Source organism: Ixodes scapularis, unplaced genomic scaffold (genome assembly GCF_016920785.2).
Source record: "Ixodes scapularis isolate PalLabHiFi unplaced genomic scaffold, ASM1692078v2 PGA_scaffold40__2_contigs__length_1045541, whole genome shotgun sequence".
Taxonomy (NCBI): domain Eukaryota; kingdom Metazoa; phylum Arthropoda; class Arachnida; order Ixodida; family Ixodidae; genus Ixodes; species Ixodes scapularis.
In genome coordinates, this window is record NW_024609869.1 from 850,146 (window position 1) to 871,217 (window position 21,072).

At 43.9% G+C, this 21,072-nt stretch overlaps 1 protein-coding gene across 1 annotated transcript; it reads right to left on the reverse strand.

Annotated features, from left to right (window-relative positions):
- Window positions 1-6,037: 6,037 nt before the first annotated feature.
- LOC120839579 lies at window positions 6,038-20,652 on the reverse strand. Its single transcript, XM_040209888.1, has 5 exons — window positions 20,539-20,652; window positions 19,086-19,256; window positions 17,131-17,209; window positions 15,941-16,012; window positions 6,038-6,192 (listed from the first exon to the last, which is right to left on the reverse strand). The coding sequence occupies exons 1-5, from the start codon at window positions 20,650-20,652 to the stop codon at window positions 6,038-6,040; spliced, it is 591 nt and encodes a 196-aa protein (XP_040065822.1).
- Window positions 20,653-21,072: the final 420 nt, after the last annotated feature.

The window sequence follows — 21,072 nt, forward strand, 5'->3', positions numbered from 1 at the left end:
GGGTGAGGTTTCAAAATGTTTTGCTGGGTGACTCATGCGCTAGAATTTAGTCGGATCTCAGATTTGCTTACTTGATGAAGAGTAATCAAATCTCAGAGTCGGCTAAAGGCTAGCACGTGAATCACTGAGCCTGGTTTACCTAAGCCTCGGCGCTCGTGCCCCCTCCTTCCCCATCTCCCCTCGTAGCCATGCAATGTTACGTCCATAAAAACGCGCCGAGTGCTTTAATTGACGCTGTTGTTTTTCTTTCCAATTTTTTTTTATATAAACGACAAGGAAGGATTGTATGGAGTCGCACCGCGTTACATGCGTTTTGTGCCTGTCCAGTCCTGCAAGTTTTGAAACTTTTTGTTAGAATTTCGTATTTGCACAAAACGACTTTGGTAACATATACCAAACTATATTTCGGTTTATTACTTCCAAGATTCCCCACTAACCGGCTTCTAAAGAAGTCAAAAAGCAAAATTATATAAGAAGAAGTCAAACTTCAACCGGATTTCCGTCTTCCAGAGAATTTCCGGGCAATGTTCGCTTCAAGGTAAAGGTTATCGATTGTTCATTCCGTTTCAGATTATACATCAGGCGTTGGAGCATATGTGTACTCTCTGCAACGCAGAACGCCGTTTCTTCTCTTTTTTTTTTTTGTACTTTTTTTGTTACGAAAATGTATTGCACAAGGACCGTAAGTTTTGAACAATGCCCCTTGGGTGCACTGCCGAATATATGAGTTGCGTTTTAGTTTTGCATCACCACGCTCATTGTCGTTTCTCATGAACGCTAAGCTATCACAAGCGACTACATTAGTCAATATAATTATGGGAAAAAATACAAGACATAAAGGTCGAAGGCACGAATTTTTGCGTTTTAACTGTTCAAGGAGGGCGCCAGCTGCAACTGTATTTGGTTGATTTCAGATTGTTTCTTCTTTCAAACGCTGTCCTCCGCATGTAAACAGACGCTTAGAGATCCACGTGTGTGACTGTGGTTAGTACATAATCAAATATACAGCACCACTTTATGGCAGAATTACACCATCAGGTATTGTGTGTCTTGTGGAAGCACTGGAGCCTTCCTGGCCGATAGAAACATGCCTGAACCTCGTGATTTATATCAGACCAGTTTTATATATTAACTAATAAATCACACCTTTTACGCAAAGATAACCCCTAATCTATTTTATTACCGTTTTTCTCTAATTCGATACTTTTGATATGCCTTTGTTGCGCATTTAAATCAAAGGGCCACCAACCAACACAGATTTATAAACGGCTGAACACGAGCAAAAAGAAGTGCTCTTTTGAGAAAATCGGAGCTTTGAGCTCTATTCATACCTTCCACTTGGTTCGTTAGCTACGTAGCGTCTTACTGCAATAAAGTCAGAACGCAAAAAAGGCACCACGAAAACTAGAAAGTAATTTTTTCTACTGCAATCAAGTCAAAACGCAAAAGTAAAAAGCAAAATAAATTGTAGCTGACAAAACAAATCAAGTTGTTTTTGTTCAGGTAGGACAGGGATTACAGCAATAAAAATTTAAACTTTGCTCTATATTCACAGAAGTCCTTTCTTTTGTATAGTTATCAGTGACTGTACAAATTGGTCAATCAATGTGCTACGCCTAAAAATATACCTAGTGGTTAAAGAATCACCATTTCCTAGGTACAGTGTAGGGTTTGTTTCTGAACGGGCGTCAAGAAGAGGACATTCCAAAGGCATTTTATGAAGGCAGACTCTCTGTGGCCGTTGTATTACCTCGCCGTTGTATAACCTCGCCATTGTATTACCTTGCCGATGAAACTTCTGGTCATCAATTGAACAGTCCTGTTTTTGAGGTTAATTTCTATCGTCCTGTCATTTTATCTGAATATAGCCAAAGGTCTTGTTTTCGTGGGGACTTGCTTGCGAAATGAGTACCAGGTGGGTGGAAGGAGGAGGAATTAACTTTATTATGGCGAGCCTTAGGTGCTGATGCCTGGGCACCCGCATAATAGGAGGTTGCAGGAAAAAAAAAAAGGTTGCTCGTGACGGTGTATTAGAACATACATAGTATAAAAAGCTTTTTTTTGCAGCCGATTTTCTAATACGCTTTGTTCGCAGAGACCTGTTTACGGTGCATTTTTGTATAATATTACATTTGGCATATTTAGGTTTGGCAGAATAGGTAAGAAAAGTACTTGTGAACTCAACTATACTTAGGGTTCTGCGTTTTCGGTTTCTATTTTTTCAAAATTCGGCGTACTTTTTTCGGTGTTTATTTTAAAATTCAATTTTCGGTTTTTTTCGGCGTATATTTATGCCTGCAAAAATTTATCGGCTTTTTTCGGTGAATATAAAATAAACACCAACGGACTCCGGATCAGATGATCCTTGTACGTAGCTCTGATATTTGTGATCACTCAAAGAATAACGGCACAGATACATTGAAAAATAAATGGACACGTCATTTGGCAAATGTGTGCAACTGTAAAAGAAACAAGAAAAAAAAACGCAGAAGTACAAACAAGTCAGATATGAAGCTTATGTCCGAAAAACATGGTACCTCACCTTCTGTACATCAGGAATACGTGATCTCATTATAGTACACACAAACATGTACTTTCCCAGGTTCTCTTTCTTGATCCACACTATTTCTTTCCTGTTAATATATGACCCTGAGCTTCGAGAACGCCGTCTCAGCGCTAACATTGGAAGCTGGCAGGCTGAGATGACGCGCTGCCTGAGCCAAAATCGCCGACGTTTTGAAGCACAACACAACATGCAGAGCTTGCATCCAGTCAGTCTTCCTCACAACGAGTTTGAAAACACGCTCCCCACGGCTCTGCCGTACGACTGGATGGTCAAAGTGACCTTTTCTGGTTAAAACTGAATTTTAAAAAATGAATTCGACGAAATTTTATCGGTTTTTATCGGTTTAAATCGAAACTGCCGAACCTAAAAACTGACCTTTTCCGGTAAAAACCGAATTTCCGAAAATGGATTCGGCGTACTTTTATCGGTTTTTATCGGTTTAAACCGAAAACTCCGAACCCTAACTATACTCAACGAAACGCCATGAAGAGTGCGTGTATTCAGGTTGAACTGAAATGTAGCAGAGCTTTTTTTCTTCCTTTCTTCCCCCTCCCCCTTTTCCTTCCCCTACCCTTCCCCTTGATGTCCCGTTTTCAATTCTGAGGGGTATGGTTACCCTAACCCTGACTAATATTGTGTTTTTCAGATACGTCCGCGATGCTACTCCGACTTCTTTCATAAATTAGCCTGCCGATGTTTTTATCATTCTCATTCGATACGCTTGCTGAACGACGCCCTGTTGTTAGTTGTCTTCCATGGATTCTTGACGTGGCTAGAAATGTCTATGCGACTCACAAATTTGTGTTTCTCCTTGAGCACGACCACCGAAGACTTGCCGTAGCGGTTTCTGTATTTCTTATGTGTTCTTGTCGATATTTACCCAATATTTGATGCGCCCACGCTGCTCAATGTCTTCATTATTTTTACTTTGTGAGAAAATTGTGATATTACTTTTTATACAAAGGAGCGCAGCTGGGAATCAATTTTGCTCCATACAGTGATTTTTAGCGTACAAACTGGCAAGCCGGGAAGCGTATTCGGAAAAGATTGTGCAGTAAGACGACAGGTGCCGATTCCAGCACTTGGCACGTTTCCATGGACGCCACGTCGCAAGGAGGCGGGGGGGGGGGGGGGGGGGGAGAGAGAAGGGGAGGGGGCGAGGCTTGGGAAAGCAGTGACGAGGGATTCACGCGCTAGTCTTTAGCCGGCTTTCAGGTTTGCTGACCTAATAGCGCGTAATCAAATATGGGAACCCAGCTCAACGCTAGCTCGTGAATGACTGAGCCGTGCTTACCAATGCCTCGGCCCCCCCTCCCCCGGCCCCTTCACTCCATTTCCCTTGTAGACCTAGAGTGGTATGCAAACTGGCTCCGTGGTCCGCGGACGTTTCATCGCTCCGTCAAAAAAGCTGAACTTCTCTCTGTTTTTCAGTTTGAAAACGTCAGCTAGCCGTGGCAAGCCGTGCTCAGTCCGAGAGGGGAAAGCGATGTGAAGCCTCTCTTTCCACGTGCTCGATGCGTTTCGCTGCATTCGGGGGCCCGGCCGGTAGCCTTATCGCGAATCCTGGCTGCACGTAAGCCATGCCGACCTCCTCCGAACCCTCGCTCATGAACGTGATCGGTAGCATCCAGTGCTTTCGTCAAGGAACACGGCATGGGCCGGGACGCCGCAGCTCGCCGGAGCGTGTCGTGGCGAGTAGTGGCAACGAGTGAAGTCTGTCATTAAAAAACGTTTTCAACATCAACATCCCCGGCTTTGCCGTGAACTTTCTCCGGCTCGCCACAGAAACAGCTCCAGATTGCATATCCCTTATAGGAGCTCCCCCGGCCCTATGCTTTTTCCAGTGACAACTTTTTGGTCCTATCGCTCAGCAACCACCGCACAGATAAACTTCGGTATAATTTTATTAAAAATATAATTTCAAGAAATGTTGTATTGTGGTCACACTTTTCCCGGTTTGGGGGCTAGAGATTTTCTACGAGAGTTTGAATTCTTTCAAACTTCCCCTTTTTTAACCAGCCATTCATGAGCTGCTCTGAAGAAAACAGAGGCACTCATAGATTTCTTGACAATGCGTTGCGGAAGGTAATTTCTCCGTTAACATGTCTTCAGTAAGATCTTCGTTCCATGTATTTCGATAGGGAAATAAAGAAGGCAGCACCCCCAGTGCTACCTGGATTTGTAAAATATCCCTACCTTAGGTCTAATTCAGCTGCGATAGCCTCTTAAACCGTGCGATGTGACGTCAATGATAAACACGCCAAGTGCTGGAATTGGCCATGTAGTCTATCTTTTCGGAATGACCCAGTGTCGGGAACGACGCCATGGAGTCGCACTGCGGTACTGCGTTTTGTTCCTGTTCAGTGCTGTTATTTCTGAAACATTTTTGTTTTCACTTGGTATTTGGATGTGAAAAAATTTTGGTAACATACCTAACGATATTTCGTTTTACTACTTGCAAAACCCCCCACTAACAAGCCTTTAAAGGAATAAAAAAAAAAAGTATGAATCCGGAAACTAAAACTCCGGATCATCTTTTCAGGGGAAACATTAAGTGTTGCAACACATGTGTACTTGTTGTAACACGTAACGGCGTTTTCTTTTTTTCTTTTTTGAATAGCAGTACTTTTGTTAACAAAAATAGTCTTTCTGGCACTCAAGTTTTGAACAGCGCCTCTTGCGTGCACTATTGAATATTTGGGTAGCATTTTAGCTTTGCATCGTCACGCTGACTCATTTTTCTCATGAAAGCTAAGCTATCACGAACGACTAGACGAATTAATATGAATATGAGAGGGATACAAAAAATAAAGAAAATATCTTTTTACGTTTTGATAAGACCTGGCTGCAACAGTATTTTGTAGATATCGAATTTATTTTTGTTCTTGGAAATTCTCTGCTAGCGCACTTAAACGACACTCCAATGAACATATCATCATTTTTATGTAAAATTTATATAGGTTATATATGTTCTCACATGTTTATTGGATACAAACCCTGAACTCGGCTAATGAGTCCTAAGACCTGGCCCAAAACGCAGCCAAATTGCTGCCGAGGTGCTAGCGAAATGTATAGCTGGCGGCGGGCTTTTGGAGGGGGCCGACGTTTTCAGGTACTTGAAACACAATGTTGTTATATAGTCACCTGGTGCTCAGGCTACCCTTATCCAAAGGAATAACAGTGAAAACATCATGGTGCTGTTTGATATAGACTGTTTTATTTGTTTGTTTTTATTCGGGTTGCGAAACCAAATTAAAAGCTTTTTGAACAAAGTAACCTTCTGTTTTATTTTATATTAAAGATCAAATCTTCCACCCAAATCCATATAATTGAATTACACATGGCGCGTCTTCACAGTGAAGCTTCGCTTTACGCTCATGAGTTCGTTGACAGTTCTCTCTTTTATTGTGCTAAATTCATTGCTGGTACATTATTGCATATGCATATATATATGCATGGAATAAGGCAGCATTACTTTTTTTTTCCGCACGTTGTTTCATTGTAGATATAATATTTTGGAATATCTGTAAGGCCACCAGTCTCGTTCACTTTTTCGTTGTAAGTAGAATGGCAAATCTCGTTTACATCTGTTACATTCGTCTTTCCAATTATCCACACCTGCAAAGCTGAAATAAAAGTTTTTTTCCGTTATTGTGCATAGGGAGTTGTAGAATAGCGCACTAAAGTTCAGCACACGTTCCCTAACGCGTGCCGAAAACGAAACACTTTTACGCTAACTTTGGCGCAGACTACGTCAGAGAGCTTTCAAATGGCGCTTCAACCCCCCCCCCCCCCCCTCTTTTAAAAAAAAAAAAAAAAAGAGAAAAGGAGAAAGGAAATTCAAGCATTTGCAGCGCCACCAAGACACCCAGCTGTAGACACAGCTTTTACTGTGCACGCGAACTACAATAACTCAGACATGTACAAATTACTCAAGAAAGGTAGTTAAGTTACTGAGTACCGGCGCCAAAAGTAATTGGAGTAGAGTAGAAATTACGAATTTGTAGTAGCAACGGAGTAAACTACAAACTACTGTAAAAAGTAGCGAGTTACTTTGAAGTTACTTTCGAAGTTCCTTTTTTATATTTTTGTGGTAGCAAAATGAACAGCAGTTTTGATCCGTGAAAAACCCTGCGAGCCTAAAATAAATGCAGTCATTTCATGGCTTGCTTGTTCACCAAAATAGTTTATTCGCTCGCAGAAGCAATTGACTTTCAAAGTTCTTGATACGAAAGTTTTCCCTTTTTCCTCCTAAAGACGTCCCAAGCCAAGCTAAAAAGACGTTCCACCGACGCGCTGGATAAACCGGCAGCGTTGAATTTCAGAAACAGGCTGTGCAGGGTCGGGTAAGCGATCGTCTGCATCTAAGGTGTTCATGACGAAACATGTGCGGTTTGCTTCGGCTAGACGGTCTTTTATAACAAACTCTCCTGCTTTTTTCTTTTTTCTTCGGCAAGTTCAGATTGTTATGACTGGCTCCTCCTTATTCCCACGACGTTTGGAGAGTACGCTGAGTGAGTGCACCGGACACTGACAGTCAAGGGTTCAAGTCTTGCGCCACGACGATGAAATCATCCGGACGACTGCGCGTCACGTTGCAGTGCTAGTGCTACGCTACTGAAAAGAAAAAAAAAAAATATTTTGGCTTAAAGAAAGATAAAACGAAGTACAATTCGCCGCTGACGCCTGGTCCAACAAAAGGATCTCCCAAGGGTGACTCGCTATCCTCGCCGGCGCCTGACACGCCTGACAAGCAAATCGTTTTAAGCAAAGAGGAGGTCTCCATGGCGTGGAAGGTCGGAAGGACGCGACTGGTTACGTGAACAAGCATCGTCGCTCGCACAATTGCAGCTGGAAGCGGGAAGGTGCTCCCATGAACGGATTATCCACGTCTAATGGTGAATTCCTCTCGCAGATCTCGAGCGCTCCAAAAGCGCTCCATTTGGAGCGCGCATATTCCGCTCGCAGATCTGGCTCAAGTTGATCATCTTCCGCTCGTAGATCTCTGGCAGCGCCCGCTCCACGGAGCGCCCCAAACTCCGCCGAACTTGCTCTGCGGGATTTCACGGATCTGTCCGGAAACTGACAGAGCGGCCCACGTGACTTCCGTCTAAATCGGCGGTGCGCATGCGCGGCGAGGTTGGAGAGATCGGCGGGCCGGTCGGGTCGTGGAGTTGGATCTGTTCGAGTGCGTCGGTTGTTTACTCTGGATTGTGACGGCTCGAACGCTTCTACCTCGCGTAGATCAGAGATAAAAAGTCGGGAATGTGGAGCGTGGCAAATCGTAAGCGCTGACGTCTGTGATCGTAAGAGGAAGAACGAGAAAAAGAACGACAGAAAAGCCGGAGGCAGACGCAAGGTTAGGCCTATTCATTCTGCAGCCAGTGATTGTTTACTTTTTTACACTGCATTCCGTCGGCGTTTTCTCGTGAAATAAAGCAAGAAGTGGTTAGGCAACGACCGCGCAAGTGATGGTTTGTTACCTCTGTGTTTATTAAAGTCGTACTACAAATCTGAACTCCACGCTGTCAATATCGCTGTCCGTGCCCCGCCGCTTCGAGGCGGCCGAAAGGTATGTGACGGTGCCGAACGCGGACGTCTTCGTTATTTGTGACATGGGCGCCGCGGTACGTATAATTTCGCCCGGCCTGTGTTGCGTGTTACTTCTGCAGCTAAGCAGTGACAGCCGTCACTGGTCGTTGGAAAGATCAGCCGGCTGAGGCGTTGGTGGGCTGGTCAAGTTCAAGCAGCGGCCATTTTGTACGGCGGAGGGAGAAGGGGTGGGGAGGGGTGTGGGGGAGGTCGCTCCAAAAATGCAAGTTTATCTTCCCCTCGGCGATTCGGAGCGGGTCCCACGGAGCGGTATTTTGCCTCCCTCGCGGATTTTGGAAAGCGCTCCAGATCTACGAGTGGAATTCACCATAAGTTTGTGCGCGGGGGAGTCCGGCTTTGCAAAGGCCATGCGCTGCCGACGAGGCGACCATGGGAACAGGCGCCCAGCTGCGAGGTCATTCCAGTAGAGCTTCCCGTGGAACAACCAGGTCGCTTGAGGCAGGACTCACTAAAGGCAGACAACATGAAAACAACAACCCTTGGAATGTCCCCGTCTTTCACGGTTGCACCTGGAGGCGCGGCGCCTGCGTGCATTACAGGATTAGGCCAATACCCGACCAAAACTTGTTAAAGGGGCACTGACACATCAAAATCATATTTTTTTTATTATCCGAAACGATTGAAAACGATGCCGGGACATTACCCTCAAAATTTGAAATTTGGGAATTCAGTATTTGTGAAGTAAAAAAACAATTTCCAAATGCCGAATTCGAAGTTCCCGCGCGATCGGCGCCGGTGCCTTGACGTCAAAAATTCCGGAGTCCTGAGAGTCCACTTTTTTTCACCACTCCCTGCTGTTGCCATGGCGACCCAAAGCGAGGAGGAAAGGAGCGAGCGGAGGCGTTGCGGCGGACCGGTTTTGAGCGGTGTCGCCTGTTTTCTGTTGGAGGATACAAATCCAGGAGACAGCACCACAACAAACTCCGGATTTTTGGTATTTCAAAAAGAAGGGCCGTAGTGCGTTCGCGATTGCGTTAAAAAACATGTTTTAGGATTGCCGTAATTAAATGTTATAGAGATGTCGCCTACAAAGCTTCTAAATTTCATGATTCTTGACGTCACCGATCAAATGAAGCGAGGAGGCGAGAGGCGGGAAAATCAAACGCCAAAAATAAAAAGGCGCGCGCGCGCGCGGGAAAATTTTTTTTCGCGATGCGGTTTTTTTTTGCGTGTCTATGACTGCAACTTGCATCGTTTTAGACAATAAAAATAAATACGACCTTTGGGGTGTGAGTGCCCCTTTAAGTATTTCTTCCTGCGTTCGTGCGCGCCGGTGTTATATTCTGGCCGTTTGTCGCCACCTTAGCCCAAGGACGCCCCTGATGCAGTTTCTACGGCTGCCGAGTATAAGTACATGAGAACGGAATGTGAGGGGTCCCTTGTTCGGGAATGCCACTTGATCTGCCGGCGTCTTACTTATTTCTGCGCTCAAACTTTTGTGATAAGCAAAATTAGAATTAGATTTCGAAAGTAGTTAGTAATTTGAGTAGAAGTTACCTGAAAAACGTAGTTAAATTAAACTACTAATTACCCAAATAAAGTTGTAATTGAAAGTTACCAAGTTACTCGGAAAGGTAATTAAACTACAGTAGTTTGAGTAGAGTAGTTGAACTACGTCCAAGTCTGCGGGAAATAACTAGATAAATAAACCAAGCTTTTGCTCTGAATAACATTTTAAATTTGTTTAAATATGAGGATACAACATGAGCGGTCGTCTGGACGAGTCCGCTCACGTCAAGAGGGAGTTTTAGCGAGTCGTATCCACTCAAACGGTTCCTCCTCGAACGCATCGGCGACATTACTGCGCATGCGCGGGCGAGTCGTTGGTGGCTTTGGGAGGCTCCTCTCGTTCGTTTCTCCCACTCCGGCCACAGGAGTCGTCTTCGGAACGCTGCCATAACAGTTTGCGACTCGGGTAAAAGAAAAAAGCTTTAGGCTTACGATAATGGGAGGTGATTTGCCATCCTGTAACTCTGCTTTGTTTGACAGGTTGAATCAAATCATTTCGAGGACGTCTCACAATGGTAAGCCATCGCGAATGCTGTAAACTAGGCATTCTAATAAATGTTTTTTTTTAAGATCTGCGGGCTGACTTGCTGCCGTGGCGGCCGCGAGCAGACGAAATTATTTGATTCGACGGCATACAACGTGAATGATATCATTCAAGTTAAAGAAAACGGAGACACACAACCTGCCTTTGCTGTCGTTCAGAGAATTTTTTCTCTATCTAGGTTTCAGGTCTTGAAATTCACACCGGAAATGTTACGTCGGTTAGTCTTGTTCACATCAGTTGTACGCCCGAACCACGAGCCGCCATGGTTTTGCACGCTGCAGAATGTTTCACATGTTTACTAGGAGATAACGCTGCCGGTCAAACGTAATCATCATCATCGTTTACACGGTTGCGGCAGTGTAGGGTTCGCTAGAATATGTTAAAATTCACGTGCAGTTTCACGGAATGGACCAGCTGCGCCGCTCATGATTTCGAAACCGTGTGCTCCAAGAACGCCTCGCTAAAACTCCCTAATGTCCTTGGATCACATCGACACGAGCACGCATCGCCTCGGCAAGAGCAGTGTCGCATTGACACGAATGACAGATAATAAGGCGACAAATGACTGAAGAAAAAGGAACATTTAATTCGGTAGAATTGCGTCCAAAGCAAAATAAAAAGCGGCTAGCGTCGCAGGTGTCCCAGGCGTCGATAGCGGCGTAAGAGCAAGATCGAGCACAGGGGTGAGACTGACTCCGTAGGGCGCGGTTTTTTGTTAGCCTTCCCTGGGATCCTAGAACATTCTACCTCTTTCGTTTTGTAAGTGTACATTTTGAGTATGAACAAACAACACGGCTCTCCACCGTTCTAGAATCTTCTACTTAAAAAAATTAAACAAAGAAACGACAAGCGGTGGCGGGATTCGAACCCTCGGCCATCTGCGTGGAAGCCACGCGCACTGCCTATACTTGGCTATATATGGTAGAAAGTTGGGCGATTTGGTGGTACATGTTTAACGAAAAAGTAAAACAGCGCCAAAAAACGGAGGACAAGAAGACGAAGTGTACAAACAGAGCGTTGACTCTCAACTGATTTATTGTAAGAAAACACAAAATGACACGCATCACTGATCATAAAAAAAACACCTAGTCACCACTCCCCGCACGTGTTAAACCTGCTCAAGAATGCCAACTCCTTGTCAAATAATGCACTAAAAGACAAACTGACGCACCTATCTCTCTGCTTCAAAATATAAAATGCCTCTTAACTTCATCTAGTCACCTCTTGATTGTGTCGTCCTAAAACACTCGTTTTATGAAGAACAGGTTTGCGATGCCCTTTGTGCCCTGGCTTTAAACATCGGATAATGGAACATCCGCTGCACCGCTAAATATCAGACTAAGGAATGTCAATTGCCATCATTAAAAATTAATGAAATATAATGTAGCCAAGCACAAGTGTTCAAGTCAAAATGAATTCAACCGCTGCATTTGAACACACAAATAAGCAGTATATTCTTTGCAGCGAAGCCGACCTGCGGAAACTGCGTTTGGCCGTTCCGAGAACGTGGGAGCGATTTCGATCACTTCTTGAGAAGATACAAGAAAAGGGGAAAATCGCATCAAGCCAATTGAAAGATCATATAATCGGCAGAAATAATAAAAATAAATTGAACGAAATAATAAATGACCTTTTTGGATAAAGTGGGTTGAAAATATCAATTAATTTCATTTTCGACGATATTTCAAATTTTATATAAAAAATTAGGTGAAAATAAAATAAACTAAACTTATGCCCGTCGATATTCCATGTATAAGGCTACACCAGCATAGTATTTGGTGAGCGACAAATATAATAACTGATGAGTTACAAGGCTCTGAAGTTGTCACCGCATTGTCACGTGGGAGCAATTTCGATCACTTCTATACTTCGTTTCAGCTTCGGTCCGAGCGCGGCCGATGTTATGAGCCGAAGGGCCAATCAAACAGCGAAAAAGGCGCAACGTCTGGCGTGCTCTCTGCAGTTGATAGGACCAGCCGGTATTCGCCGTTTCTCTGTGCGCGCTCCACCGCCGGCTAGTCCTATCAAGCGCCGAGAGCACACCATGACGCTGCGCTCTTTACGCTGTTTGATTGGCCCTTCGGCTCATAACATCGGCCGCGCTCGGACCGAAGCTGAAACAAAGCGTAGAGAAGATACAATAAAAAAGGGGGAAATCGCATCAAGCGAATTGAAAGTTCATATGATCGGCAGCAATAATAAAAAAAATTGAACGAAATAAAAAATGGCCTTTTTTGATAAAGTGAGTTCAAAATATCGGTTAATTTCATTTTCGACGATATTTCCAACTTTATATAAAAAATTCTGTGAAAATAAAATAAACAAACCTTATTGCCGTCGATAGCCCATGTACAGGGCTACACCCGCATAGTATTTAATAAGTGACAAATATAATAAATAATGAGTTACAAGGCTCTGAATATGTCACCTGATCGTCAAAGAGACAATGTTTGGAATTTTTTACCTCAATAAACAAAACTACGAAAGTATCTTCCTTTAAACTAAAAAAATAGTCCAAATAACATGCAAGAGCACAAAGAATTACTGTGAGTTTTGTATGCTTCCCGTATTCATACCAGCGTACAGAACTAGGTAGAAAAATCACGGAGTAAAAAACAGATTTTCACCCTGCTCCACTCAAAACTTTTTTGTGAAGCAAAATATTTTTAAAAAAAATTTCGGATAGCGGTTTTGTTCTTTCCAGAAATGGGGCAATTACATATATTTTTTCAAGAAAAATCAAAAGACCCACCCCGTCAAGCGTGTTCGATTTCAAATGAAACCACCCAACAAGAAAAGAAGTGAAAGGAAGAAGTGAAAGCGCAAGTAGAAAAATACATTTCAAAAACTAACTTATTAGCTTACTGCATGTCACCACTGACTGAGATGTAATTCTTCGTTCGCATCTATTGTCCAAAAAAAAATAATTTTACGTAGGAAAACCATATGGAAAGCAACATCTGCATTAAACAAACACGATTCTTAGATTCGCAAAACACAACGGATGATTTTAACTGCTTCGCTGGCAACTGTATGTCTGCGCGCACATCATACATTCATTCCAGCGCGCTGCCCAAATCCCAGCACGTAAAAAAAAAAGAAAGAAAAGACTAACAAACGGTCGTCCGTCCCAAATGTGTGTTTTATTCATGCAACTTCTGTAAACAAACAAGACACACCGAAGACCTTTAAGACTGCGTGTGGGAATGCAAAAGCGTTATAGTCCTGCGGGTGGAATGTTTTTGAGTAACGTTTCTACACGCATTAAAGCTGTTTCAGCCAGTATTGTATTCGGTGTGTGCGTTTGCGTATTCGATGTCGAGGCCGTAGATGTAGACGGGGTCGCCTCCCAGTCCATCGCACGAAGCACACAATGAGCACAGATGAAGTCCGAAGCGCAACTGACGCATCGGAGGCAGCGCCATCACGCCTTCCTTTTTCACACGGCGCTCCGGCGGTGACATCAGGCTCCCCCTCTGCGCAGGCGCGGCGCCCCCGCCGGCCTCACGGCTTTCGTGACGATGCATCTGTGTTGCTGTGCTTTTCGTTGAGTTTTATTTCTATCGCGCGTTCGCTTTGACCTTGAACGGCGCGTGCCTGATGATGTATTTTTATGGCCATCTTTAGGGGACAACGCCCCCGCCTTTTCCCGTAATAGAACCATAGGGCTTTCGCCTTAAAAGCAGAGAGGAATGCTCCTGAGTGAGAGTAGAACGCTTTAAGATAAAAAGAGGAACTAAGAAGTTGGGGAAAAATTGGCGGCGGGGGGCACGTAGGTCGTCACGTGATACCCGTTGTCACTTGACTGCGCCCTGACGAAATGAAAAAAGGCCTCCCCATTTTACATCGCCGAGCCTGTTGAGGCTCCCGTATGCATGGTCGAACAAAATGGCGCCACCTTGAGAGCTCTTACTGGAATTGTCTATACCCGAATTCAGCTCATTTACGTCAGGCACCGTGGTGGCGCGTTCAGCGCACTTCCAGTCTGGGGCTTTTGGCGGAAGTCACCATGCGGGATATTCATTCATGTGTTGTTTTGGAAGAAACCAGACAAAAACCTGCCTTTTCTTGTAGACGCCGCGACTGGGGCTCTACCATATGAGTCGGAAACAGTTAAAAGGTCAGTTTTCATGTGTTTTAGTTTTCTTGCGCTTGGTTCATCCAAGAACGTGGATAGGGGACGGGAAAAGGTGAACCAGACGCCGTCCGACCAAGATTGCTTCTGCAAAAGCACTTTGGGTTGAATTCACGGATACATGTGGTCGTCACAATTTTTTGTTTTGTCCCAACATGAACGCGGGAAAACCGTCAAGTTGTACAGACCTCCTGCGGCCTACGTTCAGTGCGTCATTAAGCTCAAACGGCCGCCTGATCGCTCGAGCTGTCGTTTGCTGTCTCAAACATTTCTGCTTGTTGTCGTCTGCATGTTCAAACAACAGCGGCCCGTAGACCAAACTTTGACACGGTAATAGCGATAAGTGAAGGCTTCAACAGACTTCTAAGTTTGAAGGTTGGTTGGGGTAAGTAGGCTCGTTGTAAACAGTAGATACAAGATGTTCCTAAGTGTTACCAGCGGCCATCACCGACTTGTTATGCCTGATTCACTTGGTCCGATTCTGCTTGCGATTTTAAGTATCGACGTCGACGTCTCAGCTACGGTTCACGCTTCTGCAGCCCGAGTGACGTCATGACTGAAAATAGCGAGCAGAACCTAACCATGCGAGTCAGTCTTTAGCGTCCATTTTACGGCGTCCACGGGCAATGAATCGCCGCATGTCACATCATTAGGGAGTTTTCGTACATCGTTTTCGCCGTCCCGCAAGGCCCTCCGCAACCCGCTACGATAGCGGGAACTCCACAGTCAAGGCTATCGGCGCGCAGGCTCAGTAGTGACTTCTTCGTTGCGGAACGCTTAGCGTAGGGGCCAGCGCGGTCTACGAAAACTCCCTATTCACGCGAAGTTTTGCGGAGTGACGATCGCTTCGTTAATTTCGCCGAGGGCGCTCAAGCAGTCAGACATTGTCAGGAAGACGTAAAATCAACAATTCCATTGTGAAAAAGAGCACGGGACTCACGCCGACGCCGACAACATCGCATTGCAATGCTTTGTTTATGGGCGACGGCGAGCTCCATTTCCACACCCAATCGCGCATGCGCGGCGCCGATGGCGTCCGCTAGGGTCGCTGCGGTTTGTTTGTAAATATGAGTTTGTCTATAAGTTGAATCGAATACCACAAGACGCAATAAGTTGAGCACCAAGCCCATTTTCAGATTGTCGGTGATAGGTGACCTATCTGTCTCGCCCTGACTCTATTATGCCTTCTGTAAAAAAGAGTAAATAATGTAGAAAAAAGAAATGTCCAGGTTCAAGCTTCAAGTTTTTCTAAATACTTAAGCTGCTAATGAAAAGTGCTATTTATTTTTATTGCGTTATAAACGCTCCCATGAGAGAGAAACTGAACGGAATAGCAACTAGGTATGCACGGTATTTAAATTAAATAAAACTAACATAATTATTTTATGTTAATTCAGTTTTCAGCGAAACATTCAAAAACTGTGTCTGCAACTCTAGATGTCACAGCACGAAAAGAGTGTGCCACAAATATTTAATTAATGTTTTTCCAAGTCAAAGTGCTTCAAATTGAGCAGGCCAATAAGATTTAGCATATCAGAAATTAAACGCAGTAGAAAGAAGTTTTCTAGCTTACCTTTGTCACGGAGCCCCATTAAGGTAAAGCATGTTTCATAATCGGTAAAAAGCAGCTGATATTCCTTGTACCCTAGATATAATTTGTAACCAGAAATCAAACGTGCCGGGAATATGTCATACGGCTAACAATGTAAACATTATAACATTTTTTTTTTACTCTGCTATATACAAACTAAATTTTAAAAATCAGTGATGTCATGCATATTAAAAGAAGCTGCCGACCTTTTTTTACTTTGGAGTAATAAAATTTATTTTGTTGATAAATTTCTAAAGTACTCATATCAGTTTAAGCAACTTCCGGTTAGTCACTCTTCTACAAAGCACAGAGTGAACAAATTGGGGAAATTCTCTGTCCAGATATCCACGCTAGGCTCACATGGGGTTTATCTCGTATTATGTTTGCAGTGTTCTACTATATTCAGTGACTGTCTTCTTGAATTTAATTTTGACGTAAAATGTGTTTGAGGCGGGATTTTCTTGCGAAAAACGTCACACTCAAGTGTAACGAGAGACCGTTACATGGCCAAATGAAAATAAAGCATACAGAGCCCGTAACAGGCATTGCAAAAGCATGAAAAGCGTAGAAGGCGTACTTAGGCCATGATTAGTAAGACTTCATTATTACTAAGAATACTCAAATGTAATTGCCGAGATTGAACGAGCGGTTGAAATCTAGTCTCGGACGGCGCAATCAGCATCCCGGCGCTTGAGCTCGACGCCACGAGGAGGAAGCGAACGAGAGCACAAGATAGCCCATGGGAGCCTGCAGTAGCAGACGACTGTCGCCGCTGGCAGCTGACTCCACTCCTGAATCCATTTTAAATAGCCTTAATCATTCTGATAAGACAAGGGGCCACAACGCGTTTGAAATCATCCAAAGCTCCCGGTAACCAAGTATAAAAATTTATTACCGGACCCGTAATGCACGCACAACACATTCTGTAAACTCAGTGTTTATCAGAATTTTCACGATAAATTTGCATTTTTATATTTTTGCTTGCTTGCTTACACAGAAAAGCTTGATTCTTACTCTTGCATAGCGAATGCAGGCTTCTGTGTGTGCAGTTTGATATCGGTCAAAATAATTATTTTTTGCGATGCAGCACAATACGGTTCTTGATTTAATAAATTAAAATGTCGTTATATAGTTGAGCATATTAATGTAAAACAATGTGAGTAATGGCTTACCTTCATAATAATCGAAGCGCATCCTCACTAAGTCTTTTTGTTTGCCAGATTTATCAATCATGAAGATCCACATTTGGGGCTGTGAATAGCTACAGTATGAAACAATGAAACAGACATCACTATGCAATGAATCATAAAAGACAAATATTAATATCTTAAATATTGAATAAACCAGTTTTTATAGTATATCTTACTAGTTTTCGTGCAATCATAATATCGAAACTTTGATAAAGCCTAACCAAAAAACTGAGCCACGATGCGTAAATAGTTTTTTGGAAGTTCGCTTTCAGCACCTCAAAAGATAAATGAAGGCTGAGAAAGGAACGTAAATATCAAATGTTTAATCCGTTTTTTTTTTTCTTCTATAAACTACGTCAGTATTTTCAGTAGAGACTTCAAGGGAAATGATACACTTCTAAGTTCTAACGAACCATTTCTCCACGCATACACCTGAATGTTGACGTTTTTCGCACGCGGATTTTCTTGCTCGGCAAAGAAACTACGCTGCACGAGAGTCAGATCAGGTGACTGTCTAAGGCCGTAGCGCTCTTCTCGTGACGTCGCGAAGGAGGCCATTGGGGGCGCGCGTCGAAGCGCCGAAGCGAAGGCAACGCTTGTAGATCGACCGACGCAGCTGCGTGTTTTTAGTCACATAAGCGTGTTTAATAGAACGATCTCGCTAAGGGTTTCACGCATGCGTAACGCCGCCATCACTGTAGTTCATAGGAGGCATGCGCCAGTTCACGAGGCAGCTCTTGCCGCCTCGTGCTCTGCTCGCGCAGGTCCTCAGCGGGATTGTCGCGCGTGCAGAAATACTACATCTCCCACGATGCATGGCGGCAGCGGTGGCGTAATAAAACTGGTGTGATGCGCGTGTTTCAAATCTCTCCGCAGTCGAAAGAAGAGTTCACTGGAAACGCTCCTTGTTCCGCTTCAATGGATTCCCACTTGTCTCCGATCCCACTTTTTAAGAAAGCGACCTTTGTATTCATCGGAGAGGGAACCGAGCCCTTGAAAGCAGCCTTTGTATCCATCGGGGGGGGGGGAAGCTAATCCCCGAAAGTCGTATTTGTTTCCGTCGGTGGGGCAGAACTCTAATCTCCCTCTCGTGGCTTCCACAATGCTAAGTCAAAGTCGAAAGATAAAGCAAATATGTACAGAAAGGCAAGACCCTCCTCGCGCGTTGGCCGCGACGTCACGGAAACGGTGGGACGCTATTGGATGCGGAGGTGGCGGAGGGATATCTGATTCCCTTTGAGGGGCATTTGCCGCTACCTTCTTAACCTGTAACTGACTATAGGCTGACCCATACACAGAGCTCTTTCGAAGGCGATTATTTTTAACTGCGTGTCTTTGAAACCAGGGTCACGCATATCAATTAAAAAGCGATGTGGTCATACCCAATCAATTAGTCGCTCAGAGTTCATGACTCTGGATCGCCTGCCCGACCCTTTGCTTGGAGAGCGGCTCTTTTACTTCCTCTTTCAATGCCAAAGGAAAAACAACAACAAAAGAATCCCCAGGCTATACTCCGTTTCACCTAAGGATTGACCGCAGCCTATGCTAGAAGCCGAGAGCGTCACAAGACATCTCGCTCCGCGCGACGCCTTGAACACCTTTGTGTTCGAGGCATTTTAGAGTTGGAGAAGGACCCTGTACCCTCTGTATTGCTGTGCATGCACACGCTTCACTGGCTCGTGTTCAGGTTGAGCAGCATTGATCAAAAGCCACGCACACTTTTATTGTCTTGTGATGTATCGCGATATATATATTTTTTTTGTTTGCACAAACACGGAAATCATATATTACTTCTCCTTTTACTGGCGGTTACAACTTCACAACTTCCCCTTGGTGAAACCTTTGGTGAATAAGCAACAAAAACGTACGTGTACATAAGCTTTATATTTCATTTTAACTGCTGCATATTTGTTCTAAGAATCGGTAAAATATGATACGTACAAGTGACTTGTATAGATATCTTGATAATTGAAATTGTACCAGAGCTCCAGACTGCGGTCCCAACACATTTTTAATGATATTTCAACACACGGTTTGAATCCTCCATATGCAGTATCGTTTTCTACGGACCGATACAGAAGGTAATATTTATGTTTAGCCGTAAACAGCTGAAATCAAATAACAACACCAGGTAATCAAACTTCTCAAATAATATCACTCGAGCGCCGATATTCAAGCGCTCCATCAGCAGCAACACTAATCAAAAGAAGTAATTCAGCGTATAACTGATGAGACTCATTTTTTATTTACTCCACGCACACCAACCCTTCCCTGCCGTTGGACTCGACTCTAAGGATAAACAGCGGCGTACTTCAAACATCGCAGCTTGAGAAGCTCTATCTCAAGTTCGCACTGAGCGATGGGAGAAATTGGAATACATTAAATGTTTTCCGAAAGTATAAGACATATTTATTTAAACAATGGAATTTTAATTTAGATGCATATTGTGAATACGACGCTCATCCAAGGAAATATTAAGTTTCTTTATGACAGTGATCAGAAAGTAAATTTGCTGCAGAAGTTCTCTCGAAGAACAAATGAAACAAATATGTCGGTCCTAGCGACACAAAATCATACCTTCATATTTTAGATGATATTAATCAATAATGCACTATTACAGTGTAAAATTCTCCCCGGGAATATAACCGTTTCCGCGGTTGAAAGACTACAATGACGCTAACGATACCAGGCAGGATGTTCTAATGCTTTACAGAAACTCAGCTACGACTTGAAAGTTCACTATTAGAAATTCACCATACAACTTTCTTGATAAATATTAGAGCGTGTTACGCACACGCGACGGCATTTCTCGCGTATTGCTTTGCAAGTTCCTCGATTTATAATTCCGCATACGTTATAGAAGCTACTTCACTGACAAGTTTCTATCTTGAAAACAACTTATTATTTAAATAACAATGTTCGCCTCTAAACATTGATGCTTCCAGCGTGTCTCCCACCGGTGTGGATGGTTTTATATACCACCCAATTTTCGGAGTGAACGATACATGGGTAGCTTAAGCGGACGCAGATGTTACTGTCGTTTCGGCGTCCTAAAGTTTGATTGGTGATGTCTATGACTGCATGACGACTACAGAGCATAGAGGTACTGTTGGACAGACGCTAGGCGTCCATCCACCTTTATTGATATGATACCGCGAGAATTTCGGTGCAGCGCAGAATTAAAAAGCTATGAAATTACCTGGCGCACTCTAGGGGACATGATAAATACATAATACCAAAAGAGCACACTTTTCAGCCGGGTACCAAGCCCGGTACCAACTAAAAGTAAAAAAAAGGTGATGTTTGGGTATTATTTGACATTTCGACCTATTTTCATCGTTACACAAGCAGTAATTAAGCCTGCCCCCTTCAACAAAACAAGGTACGTACCAACCAAGCGTTATTGGTATTCTTCCTTTGAAGTCCTTTCCTCTGCTGTTCCGATAATTTTGCAGCATCGGAACATGCTAGCAAAGCTGCAACTACACAAATAAATACAAGCATCGCTTTGAAACGTTCTGGCTTATGGGTGCATCGAGGGAACAAAGAGGCTTATATCAACCCTGGAACTGCTGACATTTACCGCCGAATTCACAAACCTCACCCCCCATTGAGGTGCCCTCCACTTCCTTGAGCAAGGCGCGAGGGCAGGCGCTGGCCAATCTTGACGACGGATAGGCGGCCTAGGCTGCTCATCCGTCGTCGCGATTGGCCAGAGCCGGCCCTCGCGCCTTCCTTGAGGAAGTGGAGGGGCGCCTCAATTGGAGTGAGGTTTGTGAAATCGGTGGTTCAAAAGGTCATTTGATATTGTCTTGTTGATCAACAAGAATTTAACAGCCAGGCGGTAAAAAGTGCTGATGCTAAGCAGTGTTGTACGGAACGGCGTTCCAAGGAACGGCGTTCCTGGAACGCGTTCCTTTTAGG